The sequence below is a fragment of the Homarus americanus genome, unplaced genomic scaffold (assembly GCF_018991925.1).
Source record: "Homarus americanus isolate GMGI-L3 unplaced genomic scaffold, GMGI_Hamer_2.0 scaffold51941, whole genome shotgun sequence".
Classification (NCBI taxonomy): domain Eukaryota; kingdom Metazoa; phylum Arthropoda; class Malacostraca; order Decapoda; family Nephropidae; genus Homarus; species Homarus americanus.
Window position 1 is genome coordinate 75,001 of NW_024755479.1, and position 21,021 is coordinate 96,021.

The 21,021-nt window shown below is 42.4% G+C and overlaps 1 protein-coding gene across 2 annotated transcripts in view; it reads left to right on the plus strand.

Annotated features, from left to right (window-relative positions):
- LOC121856542 (LIM and SH3 domain protein 1-like) overlaps positions 1-21,021 on the plus strand; it is a 95,641-nt gene that overhangs the window by 60,698 nt on the left and 13,922 nt on the right. Inside the window, exons 4-7 of one of the 2 annotated variants that reach the window (XM_042352140.1) lie at positions 6,846-6,946; positions 8,786-8,865; positions 15,742-16,281; positions 17,044-17,571. In XM_042352140.1, coding sequence (XP_042208074.1) covers positions 6,846-6,946; positions 8,786-8,865; positions 15,742-16,281; positions 17,044-17,571 — 1,249 coding nt within the window. The remainder of the gene's footprint in view (positions 1-6,845; positions 6,947-8,785; positions 8,866-15,741; positions 16,282-17,043; positions 17,572-21,021) is intronic. The other variant, XM_042352141.1, reaches the window with a different exon arrangement.

Consider the following 21,021-nt stretch of genomic DNA (forward strand, 5'->3'; position numbering starts at 1 on the left):
GTGTGTGTGTGTGACTCAGTAGGCCACACCGTTGTTTCGTCGTTATTATCTTCATTTGCATAGTTGTATTTTCTTCATTGTCTTGTATATTTGCTTCATGTGTGTGCGTGATGTTAGGAAAACGTTTAAAATAATATATATCTGAAAGAGGGAGGGGGAGAAGCAATTTATTTTATTAGTTTCCAGGGAGTGAGTCCTGAGTCCTGCCAGTGTGTTGTTGTAGGTGAATCTATCACTGAGGAGACACACACACACACACCACACATACTACTACTACTACTATTTACTATTACTACTACTACTATTACTATTATGCTGTCACTGAGAATCGAGTATGACGACCATCCAGCCATGATACAATGATACGAGTTATTAGGGATGTCACCTTCATTGGTGAGTTCTGAGGTGACTCAAGAGGCCGATAGCGGACCCGCAGGGCCGTCCACAGATGTTGCACGTGTGGGCTACATCTAGTGCAGGGGGGATAGCGTCTTTCCGGCGTTGGCGCTTGTCTGTCTCGTTTGCAGTCAGGCTAACTCGAAAGTATTGACACCTTCTTGTGTGGTGCTCCTCCAAGCGTTACGTTTACTATTCGTTAGATGACTGTAAAGTAGCTGCTTTGGCAGTCTACTGTCGTCCATGGCCAGTCCAGCGTAGTTGTTCATGGATAATGGTAGCCTCGATGCTCCTACAGTTGGTGTCAGCATGAATACTGGCATTTGTTCTCTTGTTTTCCCAGCGAACTCGGAGGATGGAGCGTAGACTATGTTGGTGAAAGTTTTCAAGTGCCTTGAGGTGCCTCCTGTTATGACACATGTCATATAGAAGTTGAGAGCACTACTCTCGATATACGTGTACTTTGTAGATAATTTCTTCTCCTACAGCTAACATGGGAATAGAGTCTGCCAAAGGCTGAGATGCATCTGATCCGATGTTGAATCTCTTCGTCGATGTCGCGGTGGTGGGCAGGTGGGAACCACGATACTGAAAGTGGGTAACATTGAGAGGTAGTACCGTTACGTTGGATGGATGGTGGAGGTGTGGCTGAACCAGGGACAGGCTGAAAGAGAATCTGAGTCTTACGTACATTCACGTCAAGGCCGAAGTGTACTATGCATCTGCATAGGTGTTCAGGATCTCGTGTAGATCATGTTCAGTAGCAAGCAACAAGAGGGTCGTCTGCTTACTGAAGTTCAGTAATGAGCTGCCGACACCTTTGTTTTTCCTGGAATCATGTTGAAAAGACCTCTTCATCCGGTACTCGATGTTCACCGTTCACCCTGCTGGCTAAATTGGCACTGGCGCGAGTAAGAAGGCAGCCAAGAAATGGAAGAAATTGGTGACAGTACACATGTGCAGGACACTGCCGTTCATGCCATCGTGGAGTCGCTTCACAATGGCGATGAATTTTGGTGGGCAGCCAAAACGGCTGAGGTCCAGAGGGCTTCCCTGTTGACCGAGTCGAAGGCCTTGATTAGGTCAATGAAAGCCATGTACTGGTCACAACGCTGTTCTCTGCGCTTTTCCTGTATCTGGCGGACAGCAAAGATCATGTCAGTGGTGCCACGTGATGGTCTAAAGCCGCATTGAGATTCTGGGACGAAGTTTTCCGCTTTAGGAAGAAGTCTGTTTAGGAGAACTCGGGCGATAATCTTGCCAGCTACGGACAGAAGCGAGAATCCACGGTAGTTGCCACAGTCTGACCGGTCTCCCTTGTTCTTATAAATATTGACGATGGTGGCGTCTTTAAGAGCTTGGGGGATTTCCTCCTTTTCCCATATATTCTCCAGGGAAGTAGAGACGGCTGGTAAGCACACAAACACACACCATCTGTTGCCTAGGGGCACAAGGTCAAAGGTCATTCACCCAGGCTCGAGGTATTGCTTTTTGTGACCGTCTGTATGTCTGTCTTATTCGATTCTTCACTGCCTTATCCTTCCGTCTCCTCTCAACCTTCTATTCTACACTTTTTCTTCTTCCACCGTCTCACCCGTCCCCATATGTCTACCCTCACCCCTGCACTCCCCATGCCCCCACCACCCCGCTCTCCGCTCCCTCTCCCTGCCCCCTCTCCATGCCCCCACACCTCCTCTCCATGCCCCACCCCCTCTCCTACTACCCTGCTCTCCATGCCCCCACCTCCCTCTCCATGCCCCCCACCCCCCCTCTCTGCTCCCCCCTGTCTTTGTTTGGCGGGACGATGTGATCAGGTGGACCCAGGGCCAGGGTGCAGGTCGTTAATTTGATAACTGCTGGATACAATTGTCCTTCTTCCTTCCTCCCCTCCTTCCCTCCCTCCTCCTCCTCCTTCCCTCCACTCCTGCCCTCCACTCCTTCCCTCCACTCCTTCCCTCCCTCCCTGCCTCTCCTCCTCCCTCTCCTCCTCCCCCTCTCCTCCTTCCCCACTCCTCCCCTCTCTCCTTCCCTCCTCCCCTACCCTCTCCTCCTTCCCTCTCCTCCTTCCCTCCTCCCTACCCTCTCCTCCTTCCCTCCTCTACCCTCTCCTCCTTCCCTCCTCCTCCTTCTCCTCCTACCCTCTCTCCTTCCCTCCTCCACCCTCTCCTCCTTCCCTCTCCTCCTTCCTCCCTCCCTACCTCTCTTCCTTCCTCCTCCCTACCCTCTCCCCTGCCCTCCACTCCTACCTCTCCTCTGCCCTCTCCTCCTTCCCTCCTCCTACCCTCTCTTCCTTCCCTCCACTCCTTCCCTCTCCTCCTTCCCTCTCCTCCTCCCCCCACTCTCCTCTCTCTAAATGTTTGCTTTATTCATTCATTAATGATTCATCATTCCTTTTCCTCCTTCCATTCCTCTGTACTCTTCCATGATTTGTCCTTCCTTCCTTCCTTCCTTTTCCTTCCTTCCTTCCTTCCTTCCTTCCTTCCTTCCTTCTCCACCAGTTCGTCTCTTCCTCCCAATTAGTGTTTGTTGTCTCCTCCTCCCCCAACAGTGGCGTCTCCTCCCTCCCTCCCAACAATGGCGTCTCCTCCTCACCCCACACTCTTTAGCTGAATTATTACCGCTTTTACGAGATGATGGGATTGGCGCTGGTCGTTAGTGTAGGTAGTGGTCGTTAGTGTGAGAGGTGTGGGTAGTGGTCGTTAGTGTGGGGGTTTGTGTGAGTAGTGGTCGTTAGTGTGAGAGGTGTGGGTAGTCGTCGTTGGTGTGGGGTTTGTGTAGTAGTGGTCGTTAGTGTGAGAGGTGTGGTGAGTCGTCGTTGTTAGTGTGGGGTTTGTATGAGGGAGGGAGGATGAAAGGATAGGAGGCAGTATGAGGAGGGATGAGGACAGTATGAGGAGGGATGAGGAGGCAGTATGAGGGAGGATGAGAGCAGTATGAGGAGGGATGAGAGGCAGTATGAGGGAGGGATGAGGAGGCAGTATGAGGGAGGGATGAGGAAGCAGTATGAGGGCACAGTGTTGAGTGGCCCATGACTGTGGCACTGTTGAACATCACAGTTATTGGCGTCCAGGTACAGTGTGTGGGGGGTGGTGGGGGTGGACCCTCAACTCTCAAGTGTGAATTTAAAGCCGCTAGTGGGAGAAGACGGTGGGGGGTGTACAGTATCTCGCCAGATGAAACACTTAAGTTATAATAGAATAAGGAGGAGATGGATACCCGGTCTATGGATGCTTTTGTTGTAGATGTAGCGAAGTTTTGTTTAACCTCTTGAGTACGAGATGAATTTCCCCAGCTGAATAAAATCGTCAGGTGGCAGCCAGAGTAAAAGAAGGAAAAGATGATGTTAAGTTAAATGGGGTAAATTATTCTCTCTCTCTCTCTCTCTCTCTCTCTCTCTCTCTCCATGTGCCAGCGGTGGGGCGCCCCGGTACAGTGGTGGCTGGGACAACAGGTGTGGCCCGCTGCACCTTATTGGGTCAACCGGTGTTTGGTGATCCTCCTCCTACCATCCACCACCCTCCCTCACCTCTTACACCAGCCATAGTTCTCTCAGATTCTTATGTTAATTTGACCCATCTACGTACATATTAACCGAACGCTCACATTAACTAAGACATGACAGTCAAGTCTCTGTGTAATCTCGATGCCATTTTGACTCGCCATGTTTGTAGGTAGAGTGAGTCAGTTGGGTCACTCCTCTCCAGTTAGGGTGGCTATCACTCCCCAGAGAATGTGACCATCCCAGGTCCTCGTGTTTGGGGAATGAGTCACCAGTGTCTGGGGGTCGGGTTGGGACATCCCTGAGGTTGGCGACCAATCATGTTGTTGCTAGCCCATGACGTCACAGAGGCTGGTTTATGACGTCACGGGGCATAGACGCTCGAGAAGACCAGGTAGTGGTCAGGGCCGTCATCTCCCCCCCCCCCCTCCCTTGCCTTTGCGCCGTGGTATTTGTATTCCCAGGATACACATTGTTGTATTAGGTGTTGTATATCTGGACGAAGGCGTCTGGCCTGAGTGTGCGCATGTGTGTGTACAAATGTTCATCCACCTGCAGGACAGTGATCACTCAGCTGTACAACTCGGTATTCTGTTCCTCCTGGACCACTGTACAGTACACAGACATGATCATCACACTTAACAGCACGAGAAAAAGTACAACCCTGGATGACTATAAACTATTATTGAAGTAAGTGTTTCAATATCAATTACCCAGTGAAGGCCTTAGGCTGTCGGCTCCTCACACAAGACACTACAGGGCGGCACCTCGTACACATTAATTTTTGTTAAGGTGGAGAATAAAGTTAACCCGAACTTGTTACTCAAGGCGTCAACCACTACTAACCATATACAAGAGTGACTATTTTAAGTTGTAGTGTAGAGAAGTTATAAGGAAATACTGGGCATCAAAATAGCCCTGGACAAGACTATCAAAGAAGAGACTACACAATGCTCCTTCCCCCCGGCATGACCACCCCCTAGTTGTGTCTCATCTACACCTAGTGACCAGTGTGTCGTCCTCCCACACCTAAGAACATAAGAATGGAGGAAACTGCAGCGGTCCTATTGACCCATACTGGGCAGTCCCATTTACACCCAACCCCTATTGCTCATATAAGCATCCAACCTATGTTTGAAGCTATGCAGCGTATTCGAGTTAATGATGATGTTTGGTAACTTGCTCCACTCATCCACTACTCTGTTTCCAAACCAGTGTTTATCTATTTCGCGCTTAAATCTAAATTTGTCTAATTTAAAACCATTGTTACGAGTTCGCTCCTGGTTGGATAGTTTGAGTACCTTTGTAATGTCCCCTTTGTTCAGCCCTGACTTCCATTTATACACCTCTATCATATCTATTTGGCCAAGGTTAAAGTCGCCTACTATACAGACTTTGTTGTGTATGGAAGCCCTGCGCATTTCATCCCAGATAAGTCGCTCATTGACTCTATCAAGATTAGGAGGTCTATATATTACTCCTGTGATTAATTTTTCCCTACCGTCGATTAATTCTATCCAAATTGTTTCTGTATTCCGCTCAGTTTTTATACCCATGTTTATTTCACACTTCAGGTTAACCCTGACATAGACTGCTACTCCGCCTCCTTTCCTGGTCTGCCTGTCGGTATGAAACAATTTGTAACCCGCAATTTGGTAGTCGATAGGTAACTTACGTGAGCCTAGGTTGATCCATGTTTCAGTGAATGCTATTATATCGATTTCTTCGGTACATACCAAGGCCCTAATGTCATCCATTTTGTTTCTCATACTTCTACTGTTCGCGTAGTAGACATTTAGGTTAGTCGTGTTCTGAGTCGTCCCTTTACCGCATTTAGGTCTTAACTTGCTGTCTAATTTAGCTTTGTCATCATTCCTAACACTATTTACCTGTAACCTTTTACTTTGTTTACCCGCTCCCACTGCAGTCTCCTCCACCCCCGTGCCCATATGTTCCCCTAGTAGTTTAAAGACTTCGATATCCTTTGAACTGCCCCCTCTAGAGACCCAGCCAGGTTTGCCACCCCATCCCGAGACAGGTGTACCCCATCCCTAGCATGAAGGTCCCTTCTGCCGTAGAAGTTGTCCCAGTTGTCAATGAATGGGACTGATATTGACTTGCAATATCTGTCAAGACGGTCGTTGACACCAACCGCCCTTGACAACCATTCACTGGCAACTCTCCTTCTAGGCAGGACACCGCATATGATAGGGATCCCTCCCTTAGACCTAATATGATCTATAGCTGCCTTGAACTTATCAAGAAGCTCCTCGCTCCTACACCGGCCAATATCATTGCCTCCTGCACTGAGGTAGATAATGGGTTTGTTCCCATTACCAGACAAGATATTGTCCATCCTGTCAATTATATCCCCCACCCCAGCTCCTGGCAAACACACCTTCATCCTATTTTGTTTTTACCACAAAAGGCCCTGTCCAAGTACCTTACCTGTGAGTCACCAACAATTAAAGTTTTTATACATTACTTGTCAGCCCTGTCCCTGACTACTAACGTCCAATTCGTCTATCAAGGGACTGAATGAGTTGGTACACTTAGCTGTTGATGTCGTTGTTGACGTAACCTTGGTGTGTTTTTTCATCACCAGTTTGGTCTTCCCTCTCCTCACAACCTTCCACTCGCTTGAGTTTTCGTCAGACACGGGCTTTCCTTGTCTCGCCTCTTCCTTCATCCTCGCCACCTCTTCCTTTAATTTCAGGTTCTCCAACGTGGCCCTCTCTAATTCTTCCTTGGTCCTCTCCAGCTTGGCCAACAAACTCACACACCCCAGACCACACATAGCACTGGCCATATCTGATAATTATCCCTCGGGACCTAACCCTGCCTTGACCTTTCCCCTAGTGAGGTAGTGACCAGTGTGTCATCCTCCTACACCTAGTGACCAGTGTGTCGTCCTCCTACACCTAGTGACCAGTGTGTCGTCCTCCCACAGGTACAGTACCACGCCGACTTCGAGAAGAACAAGGCCAAGTTCACCCAGGTTGCCGACGACCCAGAGACTCAGCGGCTCAAGAAGAACACTCAGATCATCAGGTGAGTGGGGGGGGTCCTGGGAGGAGGGTGGGTGGGTGTCCTGGGGAGGGAGGGGGGTGGGTGTCCTGGGGAGGAGGGAGGGAAGGTGGGTGTCCTGGGGAGGGAGGAGGAAGGTGGGTGTCCTGGAGGGGAGGGAGGTGTCCTGGGGGAGGAGGTGAAGGAGGAGGGAAGGTCCTGGGGAGGGAGGGGGGGAAGGAAGGGTGTCCTGGGAGGGATGGAGGGTGGAGGGGAGGAATGGAGGTGGTGTCGGGGAGGATGGAGGAAGGTGGGGTCTGAGGGAGAGGAAGGTGGTGTCGAGGGAGGAGGGAAGGGAGGTCCTGGGGGAGGAGAGGGTGTCCTGGGGAGGGAGGGAGGAAGGAAGGGGTGGGTGGGTGTCCTGGGGAGGAGGAGGAAGGTGGAGGGAGGGGAAGGAAGGTGGGTGTCCTGGGGAGGGAGGAGGTGTGGGTGTCCTGGGAGGAGGGGGAAGGGGGTGTCCTGGGAGGGAGGAAGGTGGGTGGGTGTCCTGGGGAGGGAGGAGGAAGGAAGGTGGGTGTCCTGGGGAGGAATGGAGGGAAGGTGGGTGTCCTTGGGAGGGAGGAGGGAAGGTGGGTCCCAGGGGAGGGGAGGGAGGGAAGGTGGGTGTCCTTGGGAGGGAGAGGGGAGGGAAGGAAGGTGTGTTGGTTATATATATATCAGCCATTTATAGTTTGTACCCAGATATAGAAAACCTCTCACCACTACTTAAGTTTTCTTTATGAAGTATGGGGCAATATATTGTGGCTCTTATAGGAGTTGTTATATAATTTCGTATCTTTAGATTTACTGTATAATAAGTAGTAATAAGTTCATTTAAGACATGTGGGTAATGGTTCACCAGGATGTTTTACACGTCAGAGGAATACCAAGACTTCATACCTGTGCTGTATTATACTAACTAATACCATCAACACACTCGGTAAAGTTATATATAAGTGACATCTTCAATTATTAAGACTGGTGAAAGTTTAGTCAGTTTAAGGCATCAACGTCACTGATGAAATTAAATAAGGTAAAATAAGACAAAATCTGACTACAGGTTGACATTATGGAAACTATTTTATCATTGATGTGTCAAGGGAGGGAATATATATAACTTATTGGTCTATAAATACTGTATAGAATCAACATTACCTTCAGCTACATTATACTACATGTCTTGGCTGTAGGGTTTTTGTAAGAGCAGTGAGTCGTCTTAAGCCCATGTACAGCACTGAATGTCTAGATACTTAAAAACAAAAACAACTAATTTATACTTTTTGAATAATAATCATACCTAGTTGTGAAGAGATGCTTACAATTATTTTTTTTAATATTTTTTTATTGTTTTTTATTTTTCGGTACTTCTTTGAAATATATTTTCCTGGAGTATCATTTAGTATAATATGAAATGCCTATTCAATGCTGTCAGAGAGAGATGTTGTATATAAATGGTACAGTAACATTAAATACAGTATTCAATGCTGTACAGATGTCTCCCCCTCCCCCCCCCTCCCTCCAGGTGAAAAAACTGAACAGTATTTAAATCAGAATCACTATAACATGGGTTTCAATAAGATACGTTCCCAGCCACTCGGACACCTCCCCCCCTCCCCCCACCGTCTGTTTAACCTGTTTGAAGTTGAAAACCCTGAAACTGTCTGTCTGTGTGTGTGTGGGGTAATATTCAGGTGATCCATGGGGGTTTGGCTAAGATTACAAATGCCGAACGAGTACTATTCTCTTTCACGACCTCGGCTACATAACGGACACGTCGTTCGATTGATTTCACACGGCAAGATACTATTAACAGCTCTTATTAACGTTTGTTACTCCCTGTGGCAGCAATGTGATATATCATGGTGAGCTGGCCAAGAAAACGGAGATGGAACGCAAGCGAGCGGAACCCAACGAAGATGATGAAGGTAACGATTCCTAATGTTTGTTTATCTTATTCCAGGTAAACCCAATCCAGTTAGTCCTTACCTAATATATAATGGAGTCCTTAATTAAGTAAATGTGATATTTTATAATATTTTATCCTATACAGATCCACATGATAATTTACAGCTGCATTGTTAGATTTTTTTTGGTCGCCCTTTAGTTCAGGTGACAAATTTAGGTCTTATGATTTTTTTTTACGTACAATAATAAGAGTTTTGCACATCAGTCAGTTGTTAATTTTTATGGTAGATAAATCTTCACTTTATTTGACTGCTTGGGGTTGATCCTGAGTGGAGAATATGGAGTGGTAATGTGTACAGTCTCCTCACTTGTGGACGATCTGATATTTCCCAGTCAGTGAGTCTAGGGAGGGGAAGTAGTATCTAGAAAAACTCCTTCAGAAGTTCCAGATCATTAAACACTAAAATTAAGTTGTTCGGAGAGATAAATACATCAGGAATATAATAAATACAGGTACAGTATTATTCAGTATACTGTATTGGCTATCATTCTTGAGAGGATTTTTTTTCTTACCCTTGTAATGTGTCGGATAGTGTACTGTATAGTGAGACTTATAGTATGCAAGATTACAGTACAGGCTGTAACTGCTGTACAAGGGAGTGACAACTGATGAAAAGTACAGTACTGTATTTATTAAACCTTGAATTAGTACCAGATGTTGTTTTCCATATTATGATAATACATTAATTACATAATGGCCGTACTGAGAGACTTGTGTTATGCATCATCCGGCTCAGAACCCAGCAGTAAAATAGCTAGAGACTAATCACCTGCTGTACTTAGCTTTACATTCTAGCTTTAAACAGAGCATTGAAAGGTGTACGGTACAGTATAGTATTACAAGTATCCGTGTACTGTACTGTACTGTATTTTAGGATGAGCAATTAACAGGAACTTCAAATTCGGGAGGAATAAAGTTTAATTACATTCTTCACAATGATCTGATCCGATTCTGTTCCTACTGATTTTACTGCACGTCCTGTACCTATAATCATTAGGGTCGTCGAATAAACTAATGACTGTATTTAAAGCATAAGATGAGGTGACTCGTGAGCCACATCATCTGTTCAGTCATACCTTGGGTGACTCGTGAGCCACATCATCTGTTCAGTCATACCTTGGGACAGACAGCAGCAAATCATCATTCAGTTCCAGTCGCTCGTGTTCTGGGCCGCTTGTTCCACCTAGGGATGAATATATGTTGAAGTGCCGTGTGTCTTGTACCATGTGTGAAGGGCACTTGGGCTTTACATCCATGGTGTGGCCTCCTTATTGTTTCATGAGGCAAGAACTTGTTTTGGTATGACTCAATTCAAGCCTCACTCATGAGTCTGTCTGTGATGCTTAATTTTTATTCCTATTGTGTCAAGATTTTAATTAATATCACAATAATTATTCAGCCTGTCATATATAGACTGATTTTACTAAATATCTATCTGATATGTGAAACTTTTTGTTACCACCACCTACCATTCAGTCTGACTGGGTAAAATAAATGACCCAGGATAGCCATTAGGTTAAATATGGAGAAATGTTTCTGAAGTCACTTATTATAACTAAAGTCAGGCTCAGTGACTTGGCATGTCTCCTTCCTCTCGCAGGTGTTTTATGTGGTGGTTGGCAGTGATGGCTGGACTGTTGCTCCCATAACTGAACAAAGGACTGGGTTAATGTCCTCTGCTGATGTACCACATGACTTGTCTGGCTTTATTCTTTAATTGACTTCACCTACATGTTTTTAAGACTTCCTCAGGGCTGTAGTTATTGTTGAAAGGTAATTCTAATCATATGATCAGCCCCTAGCCACTTTTTATATGAGTTCTGACCTGGCAGACTTTGTTGGCTACATAACACAAGTCCAGCCTCAGTTACGAAGTGGGATATCAGTACTGTATTAATCATCTATTTTTAACCTTTTACCATTTGTGAATTCAGGTTGATATATCCATTGTTGTTTTTGTTTTAGACGCCATCAACTGCCTGGGTCATTGAGGGCCATTCACAGGTTGTAAATTTTGTGATAAATGACAGACAGTATTTACAGATTACCTGGATATGCTCAACAAACAGTGTACATATCCTTATTGCTCTCAGGCAGAAGCAACAAAGCTCATACAGTATTCAAACAGTTATGTGATTTGTTTTAAGTTGTACAGTACAGAAATTAACGAGAACTTTCATGGTATTTAAGATATTGTTTAATGGAGCAACATCTTAAGAATTCATCCCACTACGACTGTATCTACCAGGGAAACTTGAAATTTGTCCTGTTTACGCACAATCAAAAAAGTGTCTTTACAGTTTTGTGTTAGACAAAATGACAACGGACGAATGATTTTGACAACCCAATCAGGACAACAGGAGTCACAGCAGCAGTGTTCATTTTGATACCCATCCTAAAGATAATTTTATTGTGAGTGTGTGTACATAAGGACGGTCACACTTAATTCTTAATCATATACAGCATAGAGTCATGATTTATTAAAGGTTTCTTACACTCGGCTAAATTCATGATCATTAACTGTACTTCCATGTAAAGTGTCAGTCTGCATCTTCAAGTACAGTATTCTAGTGTGTTTGGTAGAGTATTGTAGCCATGAAGTGAGAACATTGCGCTGTGGTGGAGATCACTGCCACTTAGAGGAATGGTCTCCTTACCTGAGTCTGCAGAATTTTGGGAAGGACCTTTACCTTTGAATCTACATTTGGTGTGATTAAGTGAATTGTGTCTTTATTTTCTCTACAAGATATATTTATCAGCCTTTGTAATACTCATCATTCATGTTGTTAATGCTGTGTATTGTGTAGATGAGCTAGTGGAAGTAGATACTGTATTATTAAGAAAAATATGATCAAATTTGTAATACCAAAAACAGTTACTTGAGATGGTACAGTAGTTTTAATAGAGAAGGTGATGGTTAACAGTAAGAGGAGTAGCAACAGCAGCTGATTGAACACCAACTTAAGTTGATGTGTTCTGGACAAAGACTCTGTGTCTGAATGTCCAGATCTGTCTTGGTTTACTAGGTACTATAGTTGGCTGGCTAGCTAGTGGCTTTACAACATTTACTGAAAAGTGTGTTGTCAAATGTGAAACATCTTGATCTGTCCTCTGCACTTGTATATGACTGTAGAGAATGTCCAGAAAGACAAGGGAGGTACAGTTAGTGTGTATCTGCCATCACACGCGCTGGGGCTACATGGTTTAGTTTACTGTACTTGTGTTTTCTAAGTGACCAATAAGTCGAGTGCAGTATCAAGTGTGTGGCAGTGAGGAATGCCAGTTTTAAAGTCATTAAGCTTACCAATGAATTCATATACTGTATTTCTTTAAAGGAAAAGCAACGAAAGAAATGTAATGAAAGTAAATGCATGGAACATATGGATCAATTAAAGTTAAACATTGTTAATTGGTATAAACTGCTAAAGCCTGAATACAGTACAGTTAAACCTCATTATTTCAGACCTCACTACTTTAAACAAATTCACAAACCTGGTACAGGTGTACAGTACGGTACTTCAAACAAATGCAGTACAGTACGTATATGAAATTTGAAATTCTAAGCAAATTCCCAATGATGTAGGCACAAATGCCTCTAAATACTGCACGTAGTATCCAGCAGTTCAGTTAGATGAAGGGAGTGAATGCAGGGACTGGCTTTTTTCCTCTGGCTTGGCCGTCCAGTCCTGTAGTTTTTATAATGCCTTCTCCTTCCTCCTGGCTTAATATTACTGTATTTAGGGGCAATAGCAAGAAATTGAGAAAATATGGTGAAATCCATAGCTAAACAGCACAGAAACCTTACCGTTTCCCAGAGCTTCATAACTGGCCAGCTAGAACTGAAGAAACACTGGGTGGATTGTGCTAGATTCACTCATATCCAAAGGTAGCAAACATTGGTCTTGGAATGTTCGGTGCTGCTTGGGCAGTTAAAAGTTCTCAATGAGATTTCCAGCCATTCAGGGCGACCACTGTACCACATCCCCTTGATATGAGGCAAACAGTGCATGAGGAAGGGAAAGGTAATCAGTACAGTACAGTGTATCTAAAAGGATTAACAAATTAGCCCTGGATGATGATATCAGGGCTGATCTCAAGGACAAAACAGATCCAGTAAGTTGCCCTGTGAGAGATACCAGGCTACATGATCTGCCAGAAAGAGAGGTTCCTTGCAAGACCACTCCTTCATTTGTGTTAGTGTGTCATAATAGTGATCATAAAGATGTAACCTCCTCCCTCAACTTACATCAAACACAGCTTGTATATGTAACAATAGTCCTGCACTGTACAACAATTGTTCTGGTGAGCACAGAGTATTTTATAATTTTTCTTGTAAATCTTCAAAAGGGATTGTTGCTTCATTCTCACTATTCACAACATGGTTCAAGTTTGTGTTAATTACTCACATACTTTGTATAATTTGGTAAATATGGAACTTTTTAAGCTTCAGGAAATTCATACAAGTTACTGATACACTTAATGTTTACTGAAAATTTCTCATCACTGTTTAATAATGAGGAGGTTGATGATGGTGAGAACTGTCTGTATGAAGCTAATCTTTCTGCAGGATAATATAAAATAGAATAATCTTGGTTGATAAAAGAAAAAAAAACAGAACCCAAATAACGGACAAAGTGGTCTTGGTGGATTAAAGAAACGTTGCTCTCAATATACATAAAAGAGTGTCGTGTGATTGTTCAGTGACGTATGAAACTATGAAATAAAGTTTGAAGACTGGAATAAACAGTTGTTGTGGGGTGTAGCATGTAGAACACTGGTATATGGGAGAAGAGTAGGTGTAGTGTACGATGCATGGAATAACCCTCATCTCTTCTCCAGGCGGTGTAAGGGGACTTTCTCGGTGTAACATTAACCCGGTACTGTACTGTATTTTCTACTTGGTTTACCAGACCTGTGGAGCATGACTAAATATTATAAAAGATGCTACTAATTAATAACAGCTTATACCATACCACACCAACCCATACTGTACCTTACCATATTATGCTGTACTATACCATATTATACTGTACTATACCATATTATACTGTGCTATACCATACCATACTGTACCTTACCTTACCGTACTATACCATACCAAACCATAACATAACCATCAAGTGTTTTGAAGTCAATATTAACCAGATTGCGTAGAAAAACTCACTGAAATATTCAAGTCCAGATAATGTAGTAGTTTTAAATATTATGGAAGGGGAATAATGCAAGGCAACAAAAGTTAAACCTTACCTGTCTTTGGCAGCAGAAGATGAAGGCTTATCTGCCCAGTATCTATCCCCCTGTGTGAGAGCTCTGTTGGAAGGGGCAGCCACATGAAACCTCTTCCCTCACACAGTCTCTTCACTGACCATCTCCACTGTGGAAACTGATACCACTTAAATATTTACTGAAGAGTATGTGTGGTAATATGGGCACAGAGGAACATGGAAATTTTTGTTCTTTCTTAGAAAAATTATATTCAGAATTCAAATTAACATTTGTCTTGATAACTTCACCAAAATGTGATGACCATTTACGCCTTTTGTAAGTAATAAAATTATAACTTTACTTAAAGCATCATATAGTACAGCATCATATAGGACAGTATTACAAACTCACTGGTAAGGATGGTGTCCAGTTTGTGGTTTTTATTCACAGTACAGTATAAGGTACAGGATCTTTTCAAGTACAGTGCAGTGCATTTCCTGTATTAAATTTCAATACAAATACTCACTAAAGCACTCCTAAGTTACCTGTAGCAGTTAATAAAGGTATTCCTACAGTACTGTATTGCCTTTTCATTTAAGTCACAAGTGAAAACTCTGGATCACAAACAAAACTCCCGTCACCTTCTCTGCTGCTCCACCACCCCCAAGATTTAGACTCGTGAATATGAAACATTTATGAATAGAATAATGCATCAGTGTCTGAGTCTTGGGGTTCGTGGAGCAGCAGAATACTGTAGGTAACAGGACTCTTGTTTGCGACCGTTCATTTTGTTAAGGGAAGGTAGATTATTGTGGATGATGGAGGTAACTTTGGTTAATTATGCATGCTGGTATACTGTTAATATTACTGACACTCGCTTGTAGTTGCTCTTACTTCATTCCAAAAGATGAGATTTAGATTTGCTAAAAATATGTCGAGCTTTATGAAATTTTATTTTCAGCAACATAATAGTGACAAAAGTTAGAAAATAGGATTAAAGAAAATGTACAAAATAGCTTGCCGGAAGGATTTAGTTTGTGTAGTAGCTTGATACTTAACCTGTTAGTGAATAAGTGGTGCTCCTACACAGTTATGATAAGTTGTTACCACAGCATTTTACAGTACACATTTTCACATATCCGTTGAAACATTGTTACTTAACTATTTGACAAATTTCATAACCGAATGACAAAACACATATCGAATGACAATCTAAAATAACTGTTGGTGGTATGTCATTCTTCAATTGTTACAGTCTCAAACATATATATGTAGACTCGGTTTATTGTTCACGGCCAACTTCATAACTTATATCAATCATTTCCGTCAGCATGAACGAACAGTTATATTAGATTGTCATTCGATGTGTGTTCTGTCATTCGGTTATGAAATTTGTCAAATAGATATGTAACAATGTCTCAACGTATATGTGAAAAGGTGTATTATAAGCCTTGTTAGCACCGTGTTACCCGAGGGGGGGACTGCAACTTTACTAATTTTTCCCATTAAGTTGAAATGTGCACTGTTGCTCAGCATGATATTAAGTTAATGCATTAGGGGTCCATAATAGCATGGCCTCAAACCTGGATGTAGTTATAATGGCACTAAGAATTCCACTATACCATTCCAGAGCGGTCCCAATGGCTTGATACTTTTGGAGGAGACATTGCCACAGCCTCTGCATCTGTCCACCATAAATTAGCCTCTTACGCACAAAATGATGACAGTGTTGCCTATGAGTACGATCAGGAAATTTCTGCTTCCCCAGATTCCCGTCAACCCCATGATTATTCCTACTCCTCAAACTCTCGAACCAACGTCCCTTCCCAACCATACCACCACCACCAGTCCTCCACAGCTCACCCTTCATCCAAACAGTCGAGATCAAACAATAATCCTTCTGCTTACACACACAAAGAGAATCCCAATCCCTCTCCCGGTTACCACCCGTCCTCTAATTCACGAGCCCCCAACGCCAACACCCAGTACCCTCCAGATTATATTGATGAGAGAGGTTATTACCATTATCCTGAGTCTATGGATGGACAGAATGCTTCTGATAACCACTATACAGGCAAGCCTGCAAATGGTTCAAGTGGGTCTTACCCAACTAGCACTAACAGACACGGTGCTTCACATTCAAATTACCCGACTAACAACCATTATGCAAGTAAGCACTAAAATTTTATTTTTTCTTGTTTTTTCTTGTTGCCCCATTGTCTTAGAAGTAGCTAGTGACAGTTGCTCTACTTTGGCTTCAGTTGCTTAACCACTAATGTGTGATGTGTGCTGGTACAGTAGCTACTAATCCTTAGATGCATTTGAATGGTAATTGTCTCCAGGTATTAGTTTTCCAGGCAATGGTACATCACCCAGAACCTGTTTATATTATAACTACATGTGTGAATACAGTGCGGTGATTTATTGCAGTAATTTTTTTATGTTGATATACAGTGTTACTATCCAAGACTTGGTGTACCAATCCTGTAAGAGGGCGATGATGACTTTATTATCACTCCTGAAGCTTTGCATCATATTGGATATTGTCCAGGTGAATGTGCTGCCCACGATGACTACGCTCACACTGGGGAATGTTTTGTGTACTGGACTTGTGCAGTTTCTCTGTTTGTTTATATTAATTGTGTGTTGCTTGCTGTGCTTCCTGAGCATTTTATTGATATTTTGTACATAGTTAGTTGGCTTTACAAGTGTGTCAAGGTGACTTACATGTGTTCTCTTAAGTCTTGTTATTATACTTGTGTTGCTGCATGGGCAGGTAGAGAGCAGCAGTAAAACATATCTGTATGCAGTGAATGTAAATATCTTGTCAGAGCTGTTGCTTTCTTCTGTTCTTGATTTTAATTAATCACATTAGCATATTGTGCATGGTATCTGTGCTCTTGAGTTTAGCTTGGTTGTTTGTTTGTGGTAGCTGGAGCCCCACCACGTGATGACATTAAGCGGCAGCAGGAACAGCATCTGCAGCAACAAATGCAGCAGCACCAGCAGCAACAACAGCAGCAGCAACAACAACAACAACAACAACAACTACAACACCAACAACAACTACAACAGCAGCAGCAGCAACAGCAGCAACAACAGCAGCAGCATCAGCAACAACAGCAACAGCAGCAGCAGCTTCACCAGCAGCAGCTACAAAAGCATCATCAGCAACACCTACAGCACCAGCAACAATCTTATGCTGCTCCCCACCAACAACAGTACAGTGGACCTCCCCCATCCTCTCAGCACCGACACCCATCCCAGCCTTCCTCCACCTCCTTCCTCCATCACCAGCATCAACAGCAGTACCAGCCACAGCAGAAGCAGCAGCCTCCTCCCACCTCATCCTACCATCACCATCCTACTCCCCAGAACATGTTTCACGATGCAAACCATAACTCGCCGTACTCCGCCCGCACATCTCAGACTCTCATCTACTCCAGTCAGACTGGACCAGGTACAGTAAATGATCTAGTATCAGGGAGTAACAGAAAGGTAGTACAGTATATAGCTGGTAATTGGGAGGTATGCAGATAAAAATGAAAAAATAAATAAGCCACAGTTGAGTAAAGTTAAACAACTATGAATACACTTGGTACTGCATGTTGCCATATAGTGTGTTCATTTTAATGCTTCTCTGAACCTTTCTTATTGATCAATAAATTAATAGATTTAGTTTCATTGCATTTTCACAGTTTGCTATATTTTATTTAGATGATTTGAATACCAATCCATTACATTTTGGGTCAGTGACAAATAAAAACAAAATAGAAATGCCTAAATTATTTTTAGTGTCATACAAGAGCTGTCAGTGGCTGGTATAGTACTGATGTTGCCAGAGACAAGATTAGTCATCACTTTTGACAACTAGAGGGAGACAAAGATAAAGTAATTGAAGTTATATTTGTAGAAATTAGTGTTGAGAGAGAACTGTGTGCATACATGTGTGTGTGCATGCGTGCGTGTGTGTGCATGAGTGTGTGCGTGTGAAAGAAGGCCCCCTTGTCTCTACCAGTCTAAGCTCATGATCTCTTGTTTATTTAGTTTCTCATATTTATTGTTTTATGGCCATGGTCTCAGTGGATGACTCACATTATCAGTCTGTGTACTGTGATGGAACACTTACAGGTATAGTATACTGTACAGCAGTGGTCCCCATCCTTTTGTAGGCTCTTGGCCACATTTGTCATTGTCAATATAGAGGAGGGCGCCAAAACTTTGGATCTACATTCAAGGTAAAAAAGTAATCCTATATAGTATACAGTTATTTACACTTTTACACAAGTCTAACTGTTTAACTGTTACCAGTTTTATACTTTTTACACTTACTCTTGGATCATGCTAGCTCTCTGGCCCCGGTCTGTGGTAAATACACACGTCTTTTACATGACAGATTTGGGATAAACAGGATTTCTCTCTCTAAAGTCGTATAAGTTACGACATATTTTCATTCTGGCAGAGATTCCCAATTATTTCACAGTTTTCTAATAAACCCTTGTGGGCTCCACAATATGGTACCCAAACTACAGGTTGGGGACCAGTGCTGTACAGTATCTTTTGAAAGAGGAGCCAGGTTGCTGCAAACAACTGCCTCTCCAGCTAAAGCTAGTTCTTTAATTAATAAAGGGTTCCCAGGTATTGTCATTAAAGATAGACAGGCAATTGAGTCGTACCATTTCTTTCAACACAACGCCATGATCTCTTCCTCTGACCACACACACAGGGTTGTAGAGCAGTACTGTACTCTTGAGTTCCTAGATGCAAGTGCATATCATTGCACAGTATATGCTTTTTCATTTGCTCTTACACCACCTTTCCATTGTCTCTTGTTTTTACATATATAGTAGAGTAAATGTAAAACATGATTATTCATTCCTTTGTGGCTTTGTTGAAAACATACATTACAACAGGCTCTGTCACCTTTACATTTTATCAAGGTAAGGTTTTACAGTATGTATTACCTTATGTTTCTGACCCTCTTATGGTAATGTGACTTTGGTTTTAGCTGGAAAGAATCTGTTCATAACAATCTTGCCACTTTCCTAAGATTAAATTAAGAGTTCCATCACCAAAACTAAAACCAGCTGAAAATAAATTAGTCACCCTTTCTGGCTACCGACATAATATGAGTTTTCTTTGTCATTCCTCTTCCTTCTATTTTTTTCTGTTGAAATTACAAGTGGAATAAATGTATGGTTTTCCAAATGTAAAGTTTAAAATGCATGAGGTTCTCTGTCAATTATAATCCAGATTAAATTCCTCAATAATTTATCCAGAATTGATACTCTTATCTAAATAGTTAGTGGCAGAATTATCAACATTTTCACATATGTTTCTGGATACTAGTAATGGTAAGTACCTTAAAATTGTTTGCATGATTTGATGGGTTTTTTGTGGTTGCTGGCAGTAGTATCCTTGTCTGTCTTAAAACACTATGACTTTTTAATGCCTCTCTGTCTCTCTCGTCCCATTAATGTGTCTGCAGGGGCTGTAGCATTTGATATTTGCAGTCAATAGTGTTGCATTAAGTAGTGCATTTCATGTTTTGTAATGTAAGCAACTAATCACCACTAGCAGAGACTGTATGAAACAGGTGCACTATGTTACCCAGTGTGGATGATTGGGTGGGTGTACTGTACTGTATTGTCTTGAAGCTGCATTGTGTTAATATCTTCTGGTGTCTTCGGTACTATTATTTATTCTTATTGTTTATGATCTCTTTGTATCCAGCTCCTCAGTACTGTATGTTGATGCTGGACTGTGTATGTGAATATGTTTATGTTGCATTTATTCCAGCCGTGTGGACCAGCTGAAGTGGTTTCTTCATTCAACTCTGATTGTTCTGGATAGATTAGCTTCTTCCTGAACCTTGTATCTCTAAAATTCTTCATAGAATTTGTTTTTTTCAGGGTCTTGAAGGACAGCCATTATTGAGAGCTTCCTGTCTGGTTATGTGTTTTTATCCATATACAGCAATGATATTTAATGATCATATATTTGTTTTAATAAATACATAATGGAGCTACAATGGTAAAATATTGTTCTGTTATGTTATATAGTTCAGTCTAGGAGATAGAGGTGCAGTAGGTAGTTGAAGCTTCTCCCTAATTGAGTGTACAGTTAAGACGCCCTACAGAAGTTCAGTTACGTGCTATCTACCATGTGCTTGTACACATACAAGCATTAATGTAGGATCATATTTACTGTACTATACAGTTCATGTGCTGTAAACTAGAACTCGGTGTAATGTGGGGGTTATATTTCTGTACAGTATAATATTACATTGTTGGAATTGGAGTTATAGAAATGCTTAGATACATGAGAATAATCACCATGTTCATGAAAATACTTAAATCTGTGTTGCCCTCCCAAATATTGATAGAAATATGGAATAGTTTGTGTTGCCAGTGAGGAGTAACTTCAAGTTTGCTAATAATACACTTCTTGATTTGAAAATATAGAACAAAGTAAATTCAGAATAGTATAAATATTTCACAGATGATGGTGTTGGTATTGGAGGCAGCCTGTGATGTGTGGCAGGCAGAATTCTATCATAGTTTCAAAGTTGAAGCAATTACAGTATTCATTTTTTTGTGTGTTAGCTGCAATGTCATTAGAAAACTAAATAAAGCCCTGGGGAACCTTCAGAAGTAGTTGACAGAAAGCACAAGCACAACATATGGTTCACATAACACAGTAATAATCCTGGCATAGTGCAAGGGGGCTGACACTGCTCCCATGACCCACATCTTGAGGGTGTCCAAGGGTGGTAAGTTGTGATTTTTCTCTTGTGACACCACTTTTGGATGGCCACCGAAACATGTTTGGAGTTTATCTAAAAGTCAATTGGGAATATTAGAAATGGATGGAATACCTTGATGGTGAACATACAAGAAGTGAAGTGCTG